Here is a 10,421-nt window from a genome sequence, read left to right as displayed (position 1 = left end):
CTCAGTCATGTTCTGCTACCAAGTCTGACAAGGGTCCACTGTCTCAGCTGAGGACCGCCGTGAGGTGCAATAGAGTCAAAACACTGAGGATAAGAGCTCTTTGAAACAAGCTGAACTGCCCTCCAGTCTCACGGCATATTGAGCACAGCAGTACAAAACACTGGGAGCAGTGAGAAGGTAGCCTATCATGAGTTGCAGCACTCTTTGCTGCAACTCCTGCCGACGTGTAAATATAAATAAGCCCCGCTAGCTGCATGCAAATATGCCCTCGACAATTGTTACACACCTAGTTGGCCCTCCTTAGCCCGCCCCCATGCCAGTATAAAACATCTGCACGACCGTTAGGGCCACAACACTATATCCTTAGATGTCTGTGCGTTGCTCCCACGATTGGAGAAGAACCTAAGAATAAAACTTAGTCCTAGTTGTTTGTCTGGTTTCCGAACGAGCAATTAACTCGCCCTCGGAGCTCTTAAGAAATACTAGAGAGGGGCTCAAGTGTTGGTCATCCGACCCTAAAAGCGGTATGCATGCCCTGGACCCCAAGGGGACGCAGAGGGCTCCCCCAAAGACCTTGCGAGTGTTTCCAAGCCCCGCCGCAGGATGCATTTGTTGAATCTGCGTGGAAGAAGGGGCTTTAGGAGGCGGTCGTGCGTGTATGATTTTTGTTGCTTGGAAGAGACGGCCTCAATATAAAAGGACCTCCAAACAATTGAGAACGCGCGGGCTTTTTCCTACTCATACATCTTGGCTAGTTTCGCTTTCTCTGCGTTTCATTTNCTTTCTCTGCGTTTCATTTGTTTACCTTCCGAGTCCGGGATGGTGCGATTGTTTCTATAAAAGCCTTCAGGGAGGCGCTGCCGATGCCGTGTAAATTAGGAGGGCATGCATGCAAAGAGAAGCGGGTAGTAGCGTTCTCGCCTTTATTCCGCCAGTTTTACTCGTTTAAACAGATTACGTTTTATATTCTTTTTGTCCTGTTGTCTTATTTGGTAGGGTTCCTGTTTGCTCCCGCAGGGAGCAAGCGCAGACCCTCTCTCACTGAAGGGTCACGAGGCAGGACAGGCATATCACACTTTTTCTTGCACATTTTATGCCAGATGAAACCACAGACAACTCATTGTCTTCCATTTCAGATTCATGCATATCCTATATCTCACTTGCAAGCTCTTGCATTGGCAGGGTTAGTTGTACGGGGGAAGGCGGCCGTTAGGTTCTCGTCCTGTGATGCCGCTGTTTCTGCCTCCCGATAACGCTACTGCAAGGAGCTGCACATAAAATCATCTGGGCATGGCACTCTCAATCATGGTGGGCTATGAACTGCAACGAGGGTCCTCTGTCTCAGCCTAGGATCGCCGTGAGGTGCAGGGGAGTCAACACGCTTAGGATAAGAATGATTTGAAAGCAGACGAACTGCTCTCCAGTCTCCAGGAATACTGAACACTGCAGTACAAACCCCTGGGGATAGTAAGGAGAGAAGGTAGCCTGCGGCGTGTCGCCGCACTCCTTGCTGCAACCCCCAACCACGTGCAAGCTTGTCAAAGTCTCACTTGCTGCATGCACATACGGACTTGACAACTGTTACACACCTACGTGGTCCTCAGAAGCCGGCCAGCACACCAGTATCAAATACGTACTAGCGCCAGGCAGAGCATACTACAATGTTTCGTTAGATGGCTGTGGGCTAATCTCACGATGAAGAGCGGTATGCACGGAGGAGAGGATCCTCAAAATTAAAAATGGCCGTAGTTTTTTGTCTGACTTCCAAACCAGCTATTACTTCGCTCTAAGGGAGTTTAAGAAATACTACAGGGGGACAGAAGTGTTGGTCATTAAACCCTAGAAAACGTAGGCAGTAAGCCCGGATCCCTGAGGGGAGGGAGAGGGCTCCTGCTGAGAACTTACAAATAGTTCCAAGCCTTGCCGCAGGGTGTATATGTTAGGTCTGTGCGGAAGAAGGGGTTTTAGGAGGAGGTCGTGTGTGTATGCGTTTCTTGCTGATTGAAATATATGATTTCGATTTAAAAGGAGTTGTGGACGATTGAGAGCACGCGAGTTTGTGCCGGCTCAGGCATCTCGGCTGGTTTCGGTTTCTTTGTGCTTCATTTGTTTACATTTCGACTCTGGGGATGGTGCGATTGTTTCTATAAAAGCCTTCAGCGAGGCACTGCCACTGCCTTGGAGATCTGGAGGGCTCTGCATGCGGCTGAACAGAAGCGGCTGGCACTGTTGTCGTCTGTATTCTGCCCGTTTTAATTGTTAAAGCAATTTTCTTTTTATATTCTTTTTGTCCTCTCCTCTTATTTTTTGGTTGGTAGGGCTCCTGTTTGCTCCCGCAGAGGGCAGGGGCCTAGCCCAGACCCTTTCTCGCTGAAGGGTCACAAGGCAGGAGAGGCAGATCACCCATTTTTTGCGCCTTTCTTGCCAGCTGAAACCACGGATAAGTCATTTTCTTTCATTTCAAATTCATGCGTATCTTCTTGATTCACGCGCCCGGCGGTCAGCGGCTCTTTGGTGCCTTCACAGGCCTGAGGACTAGGCAACGAGGCCTCCCGCAGCCTAAACGTACTCTACCCATGTCCCCACTCGAGGCAACCCATGCAGCACCCCGCGCAGAATCAGAATCAGCACAAGCAGCAGCACCAGCAACAGCAACCACATCCGCAAGACAGACTCCGGGTTGCCCTTAGGTGAGGCATGACAGCAGCCCCCCATTTGCTATGGGGGCAGACACACGGGAGCTGCTGCAGCAGCAGCAGCATGTAATACCATCGCAACAGCAGCAGCAACAAACACCGGTACCATCGCTGCAGAAACAACCTTGTCCACCCGACGAACAACAGCAACAACACCAGCAGCCCCGCACAAGCCGGCGTGCAAATCGCAACTTCCTTCAGCAGCGGCACCAACAGGATCAACAGGACCAGCCGCAGCAACAGCAGCAGCAGTTCCTGCAGCAAAACAGAGCACGAAACAGAACAAACCCTCAGCGACGACCCCGTCAGCAGCAGCAGCAGCAGCAGCANCAGCAGCAGCAGCAGCAGCAGCACCAAGCTCTCGTTCTCCCTCCCTGGGGTCCACATGCAACGGATTCCCCTGCAGCAGAAAGGCCTGTGGGTCGCTCCTCCAGGGCTGCCCGTCGCGAGGCAGCAGCAGCAGCGGCAGCAGAAGCTGGCGCAGCAGCCGCTGCTGCAGCGGCAGCGGGTGGTGCATCGCCAGTGCGCGAATGGGTTCCTGGTTCTCTACAGCATTCTCTGCAACATCCAACGCAGCATTCACTGCAACATTCACTGCAGCAGCTTCAGCACCGTTGCTGGGACCGGATGGAGCGGCAGCCACGGGAGGAGTACAGGACAATGCTGCCTTTTGGCGGCCTTACCTCTGATGCGCTACGCTTGCGGCTGGACCATGGGTACCCTCTAGATGTGAGGGGAGGGGGCCCGCATCAGCCCAGACTGAGGCCGTCCCCACCCCACTGCGGCTTCCTTGGAGCCCCCCACTTCTGCCTCCCCGTGTTGGGGCTGACGCCGCAGGGTCCTCACAGTGGCGCGCCGCAGCCCTGGGCGCCCCCCCTGACCTTTGAGGCCGCCCCCACAGCAACAACTCCACCGGCCGCCGCCTCGCTTCCGCCGGTGCAACAGTGTTTTTACGCACAGGGGCCGCCGCCGCAGCAGCAGCGCGGACAGCAGCCACCGCAGCAGCACGTACAGCAGCAGCAGCAGCACCTACAGCAGCAGCAGCGCGTACAGCAGCATATGCAGCAGCATCCTACCCCCTTGGCTCCTCTTCCCCCTCACTATTTGTATTCTTCATCTGAGTATCCGTTCCTCTCAGTGGTGGGCGTCCCCACGAGGTCCTCGTTTGCTGGGGCCCCCCACCCCGAAGGCAGCGGCGCAAGCAGCAGCAGCAGCCCTTTGCAACCAGGCGATGCCTGCAGCACGCAGATCATTGCTGCTGAAGCAGACCCTGTCGACTTCCCCGCTGCAGCAGCATCAGCAGCAAACGAAGCAACAGGGGCGACGGAAACTGCAGCAGCAGCAGCGGCAGCAGCAGCAGCAGTAGCAGCAGCAGCACATGCGCCTGCCACGGACGGCCCGAGGCCCATGGAAGCAGCAAGGTACCCGGCGGTGGGTGTCGGGGACAAGCAAGAAGGCGGCTCGACAGCTGGCGCTGCTTCTGCTGCCGCAGGTGCTGCTGTTGCAGCGGCAGCCGCCACTGCAGCGGCCGCAGCAGCAACAGCTCCTGCCTCGGCTCTGAACGGCGTCGTTCCCCTTGGCGCCTCTATGGGCTGCCCCACCCCATATGCTGTTTTTCGCGAGGCACCGCTGCAGCAGCAACAATCGTGGCAGCATTTGTCGCACTCGTACTGGCAGTCGTGGCAGCTGCAGCAGCAACAGTGGCAGCAGCTGCAGCAGCAGCAGCTGCAGCACCAACAGCTGCAGCAGCAACACCTGCAGCAGCAGCACCTACAGCAGCAGCAGCTGCAGCAGCAGCAGTGGCAGCATTGGCAGCAGCAGTGGCAGCAATGGCAACGAATGTCCTACGCACTGGCTGCTCCAGTTGATGTGCCTGCGTACACGTACCTTCCTCTGCAGCAGCTGCAGCAGCAGCAACAGCAGCTGCAGCAGCAGCAGCAGCGATATTTGGGCCTGGTCCAGCAGCAGCGACACGACTGGGGGCTTCAGAGGCCAGCTGGAGTGAACAAGAGTCACCAGCGGGCGCCACGGCGCGGCCCACAGCAGCAACACCACCAGCAGCACCAGCAGCAGCAGCAGCACCAGACTGCCTCGGCTCCCCACTGCAGCAGCGTTCCTGGCCCCCGCAGAGGCCTTCCGCGCCAGTGGCAACAGGCGGCCTTCCCAGTGTCAACAGCAGCCGCAGACTGCGTGCCTCAAACTGCCTCGGGGTCCTCTGCGGCGGCGGCAGCAGCAGCAGCAGCTGCTGCTGCTGCCGCTGTTTACCCGTGGCCGGTGCACGCACTTGCAACAGCTCCCGTCTGCGAGCCCACAGGTACTCGAATGACCCGTACAGCCGGTCGCATGACTGCTGCTCCTGCGTCCAGCTACGCTGGTAGTGTGCACAGCGCTTCTTCTACTTCCTCCCCGCAGCAGCCGCAGCGGCAGCAGCAGGGCCAGTGGGAGGCGCATGGACGCTCTCACCCATGGAGCTCAGGCAATCGAAGTGGAAGGGAGCTACCCTGCCGGCCTCGGTTGATGCAGGAGGAGCGGAACCTTGTTGCCAGCGCGCAGCAGCTAGGAGAAGCGCCTCCCCGGGCCTGCAGGAGACGCGCAACCAAGAGCACTCCACCTCCTGCCCCTACTGCTACTGCTGCTACTGCAGCTTCTGGTAATATTGCTGCGGGGTGCCGTCAGGTGCTATCCAGTAACAACTCAGCAGCCATGGATTCGACAAACTGTGCCGCAGCAATTTCTCAGGACGGAGGAAAGGGTGGGGGTTGCAGCAGTAGCTCAGGCGCACGCCACAGGAGTCACAGCAGCAGCCACAACAGCCGCAGCAGCAGCAGGAGCCGCGAGAGCAGAAGCAGCAGCGGGAGCATCACAAACAGCCCGATGCTCCCCGAGGAGGGTTATGCGTACACTAAGAACATGGCGTATCTAGCCCCGCTAGAGGCAAAGAAAGTTGGCCCTGGCGACTTTGTGCTGCTGCACGTCATCGGCAAGGGCTCATATGGTTCGTATATACTCATACACTAGACGCTGCACGGAAACGCGCAACACGGAGCACGCATGCATGCGTGCACGCGTAAACACGGTCGTCTCTGTGAAAAGCTCAAAAATTTATCCGTTCCACCTCCTTGGTCTACATCCTCTCTCTCTAGACAGGCAATCAGCCCTCCTTTTTTCTCTCTTGAACCAAACAGAGGGGCATATTGCTTATGCATTGTTCTGAGTGCATGTCTACTTACCTATGTGTAGCTTAAGTGTTCGTTTTTTTGCATCCTCATGCATTTGTCAGTGGCTTTACTGGCTTGTTTTGTTTGCCCTTGAATCTGCGCATTTATTCATTGCTGTTGACTCTCTCATTCGTTTGTCGTTTATTGGTTCGTTTTCGCCTAAGTTGTGCATTTAGTTACCTGGGGGTTTTGTTCGTCTGAGTATTTGTTGTTCTGTGTGCCTATGCTTCTGTTTATTCCCCCTATCGGACCCCCTCCTGCTGCGTTTAGGCAAAGTTATGCTGGCCCGGTTCGAGCAAGACGGCCAGCTATACGCGCTGAAGGTTCTTCTGAAGGAATCGCTGCTGCGTCGCAGCCAGGTGAGGCGTTTTGGTCATTGCACTAGGTAGCTTATAGGGGCCCTTATGACACTGAATAGAGACCCCTAAGGTAGCAGATTGATACTGTCGTAACCTGCACTTTTCATGTTTCTTCACTTGCGGGACTGCAAATGACGATATATTTGAATGCACTTCGGCTCTACGCGGCTTCTGAAATCTTAGCGTTGGTTGCTGTTTCTGCTTTTGCTGCTCCTGCTGCTGCTGTTGTGATCGGAATTTTGCTACCGCTGCTTCTGTTGCGTTTAACAGGTGCAGCACACGCGCACGGAGCGGGCGGTTCTGGAGGCGATATCTCATCCTTTTATTGTGCAGATGCACTTCGCATTTCAGACACCCAAGAAGCTTTACTTTGTTTTAGAGTCCGTCTTTCTTTCTCCGATTGTTTGAACTGGTCACTCTGTCTGCCGTAAATGTCTGCGCTCTTCTTAGTTCTAGGATTTAGGGCGGTTCGCTAGGCTGCTCGCTCCACCCCTCTCTCGCTTAGAACAACTGAAGTCGTGTTGATTTGTCGCCAAGTATCTGCTCGTTCACGCCGCGGGGGGCAACTGCAGAGCCTTCTCTGCAGCTACATCCATGGCTTGCACTGCTGTTGCTGCTGAAGCTGTAGCTGCGCTGTATGATGAGGGGCGTGTGCTGGGAGTGAAGTGACGCGTTTAAGCATTTCACGTACGAACGTGTAGTTCGATAGAAGATTTAGGATGGTCTTGGGCATTATGTGTCGCAGGTACTGTCCCGGGGGGGAGTTGTTTTTCCATTTGCAGAAAGAAGGGAAATTCACTGAGGAGCGCTCTCGCTTCTACGCGGCTGAGCTGCTGCTCGCGTTGGAGCATCTTCACAAACACAACGTGATCTACAGAGAGTAAAACAACCTCACATACACGCTCCTGACTGCCCCATCTCCAACCCGCACATATATGCTTTATTGCTTGCATATGCATCCACCTTACGACGAACGACATAGCATCTCCTTGCTGCATTTTTCTAAGAGCCCTACAGGCTTCTAGGCCGCCTTTAAGAGCAATTAGCACCGCACGCAGGGCGACGCATGGTCTTATTTTTAGTGGATTATATGTGTCAGCTGCACGGCTGCAGCAGCACGAAGGCAGCGCCCAGCGTGTTGTGCTTGTTTAAGGCGTGTTCCTCCTTCCCCTCATTGCGCGTTTTGTCTGGATTCAGCCTCAAATCAGAAAATGTGTTGCTGGATATGGATGGCCATATCCGGCTAACAGACTTTGGTCTCTCAAAGAGCGGCATCGCCGACAACAATAGTGCCCGAGTAAACAGCCCGCTGTCTGCAGCTGCTTCTGCCGCTCTTTGTCCTGCTTCGAGTGTTGCTGTTGCTGTTGTTTTTGCTGTGTTTGCTACTCGGGGTCTGTGCAACAGGTCTAGAGGGGTTTGTTCTTCAGTGGTGCTTTGAAGCCACTGCTCTTTCCTGTTCATGGTTGCTGCTGGCTGCTCACGCGATCAACGCAGGCTGCTGAATGGCTGCTTTGCTGCCGCTCCTGCTGCTTGTGCTGCAGTCCGTGTGTGGGACGCCAGAGTACATAGCCCCTGAGATCCTGTGTCAGGTCGGGCATGGAAAAGCAGCGGATTGGTGGAGTCTCGGGGCCCTGCTCTACGAAATGCTGACAGGCCTGCCCCCTTTCTACACGGCGAACCGCCAAGCCCTTTTCACGAACATTCTCTGGTGAGTTGTGCTTTGGAGTCCGTATTTCCGAATTTATTCTTAACTGCGTTTCTCCATTATGAACAAGATGCACGCTGAATGCTCATGTATGAGTGCTCACACAAATATGGAGTTGCATGCATCCGGAGCAGTAGACAGCCGCAATTCGTGCCGCAAATGACCTTTCCGCCTCTGCATGCCCACGGAGGGACTAGGTACTGTTGTTATTGTTAGTCTTTCTACCTGATGTCCTATACATTAATTGAGATACACTGAAAAGAGACCGCTCTTGATTGTTGCGTGGCTGGAAGAATAGTGAACAGTGCACAAGCACAACTTGTTTGTACGAAAGCATGAGCTGACGGCACACAAACGCCGTACGCACGTGCACGTAATATATATGTATGTATGCGCTACATGGGTGCAGTAATGCGATGCTGTGAAAGTTGGCGATTCCCGACGTGAGTGCAAGTTTGTGGCGTTTTTCTGCTGCTACTGCTGCTGTTGCGTCCAGGGGGGGACTGGAGTTCCCTGCGGATTTGTCCCCCGCAGCTGTTGACCTCCTGAAGAATCTTCTGCACCGTGATGCCAACGAGCGATTGGGCGCTGGACCCTTAGACGCAGAGGAGATAAAGGTATGCTGTTTATACTTATAAAATTAAAAGATAGCAGTACACTAGAGATTAGCAGATGAGAAACAGATAATGAGTGGAAAAGAGGGAGTGAAGTAACGCGCTGAACATCAGATGATGGGAGTATGGGTAAATGCGCTTCCGAATGACAACTTTATAACGAAGTCCGACTCATCTCGTGTATGAACATTGAATTTGTTTGCTTTTGCGCAAATTCGGCTGATTTGTTTGTTTTGCGTGCAGAGGCATCCCTTTTTTGAATCTGTAGATTGGGACCTGCTTCTTGCGAAGAAAATAGAGCCACCTTTCAAGCCCCGCCTCCATTCACATGAGGACAGCAAGTACTTTCCGGCGGATGTTAAACGAGAACCCGTTTTATCAGGTGACGGTGAAGGGCCTGACGCAGCTTTCGGTACCGCCATCTCCAGGGGCAACAGCACGAGAATGCAACGGTCTCGCACACCCATGCCGCACTCTGCAGGGAACAGCAGTCGCAGCAGCAGCAGTAGGGCAGCAACAGGTACAGCACCAGCAGATCTTGCAGCCGGTGGCGCCTGTGCTGCGACAGCTCACAAGGGGACAGCTCGGCACCCAGAGGACGCATGCGCACACGCAAATGCATGCAGCTCTCACTCTCCTCACAACACCCAGCCAACCGAAGACGAGGAAGGAGAGGCCCTCTTCAAGGGATTTACGTATGATGAACGCCTCCAGGGGTCTGTCTACCTCTCCTGTTTGAATGTTGATTGCACCATACGCGTTTTGGACCTTTACAACTCCTGAACCCAGCCCTTTCGCTCGAGGGCAAATATGTTACTTGCACCGCTTGAACGGTACGACCTGGGCTGATTGTTTGAGGCAGTATCTGCTTATGTCTGGCACGTTGCGTTACTTTTCAGGACCTGGGGCAAAGCGGCAACATCTCCGGATGACCCCTACGATTTCTAGGCTTGTTATTGGCGCAGCCTCTGTTGTATTTCCGTAGGGAGAGGACCTACGTCGACCTGCGTGTTCTTCTCTGTCTCGCTATCCGAGGCGATGGTCGGTCGGCGAGTTCAGTCATATCATTCTCTTTCCCCCCAGCCTTCCTCCGGCTTGTGCAGGACGGAGACTGGGCTGGGCTATTTGATGTTTGTTAATGCATTTAGTGAGCCGCCGGTACATCTCCCGCACTGGAGAAGCCGGCAACCACAAGCACACACACACCGGCAGGCGCAGAAACGAGACCCGCTAGGGTTTGGCTATGCATGCTTGTCACTTGCTGCCGTGAGGAGGCCAAGCCGCCGCTGCTATCACGACGTGCCGTCCACTGTGGCTCTACGTAATACATTGCCCGGCAGAAGCCGTCGCTAATCTTGGCGAAGGTACACGCCCATGAGACGCCGCGAGAATGCCGTGTGGCACAGCTTCCACTTCCCGTTTACTCCCAGGCACGACCACTTCTCTTCGCTTTCTGCATGCTGGTGTAAGCTGAGCGCGACACTAAAGGAGCTAAAGAGTTGTATTTTTTTGTCGGGTTCGATAATAAGCCCTTTAGGTATGGGGTCGCAGCCCTGCTGTTCCTCCAGTGCAGAGTGGGTAGGCCCCATGGATTCCATGAGGCCAACCAAGGAGAAGTGGAATCACCCTCGAAAAACAGTTCTCTCTTGTCATATCGTGCTTGGTTGAAAGGGAACGCGGTCCTTGCGCAATGCTGAACGTTTTATGGCCTTCCAGCCCAATTGTAGAGGCCTCCGGTAAACTCGAAGGATACTGGAGACCACGCCCGAAGCTGACTGCGTTTTCACCTCCAATAGACAGGACATTTTTGTACCAATACACACATACCA

General features: G+C 54.4%; 1 protein-coding gene across 1 annotated transcript; it reads left to right on the top strand.

Moving 5' to 3' along the window:
• Window positions 1–2,720: 2,720 nt before the first annotated feature.
• Window positions 2,721–9,375, top strand: EMH_0039020 (AGC kinase, putative; the record flags this gene model as incomplete). The annotated part of the gene is given in 9 exon segments (XM_038022610.1): window positions 2,721–3,025; window positions 3,029–5,691; window positions 6,185–6,273; window positions 6,544–6,653; window positions 7,019–7,153; window positions 7,471–7,570; window positions 7,815–7,981; window positions 8,475–8,595; window positions 8,836–9,375. Coding segments are annotated over 9 exon segments (4,230 nt in total).
• Window positions 9,376–10,421: the final 1,046 nt, after the last annotated feature.

This window comes from Eimeria mitis, genomic scaffold, assembly GCF_000499745.2.
Source record: "Eimeria mitis Houghton genomic scaffold, Emh_scaff36, whole genome shotgun sequence".
Classification (NCBI taxonomy): Eukaryota; Apicomplexa; class Conoidasida; order Eucoccidiorida; family Eimeriidae; genus Eimeria; species Eimeria mitis.
This window is presented reverse-complemented; position numbering and strand designations above follow the sequence as displayed.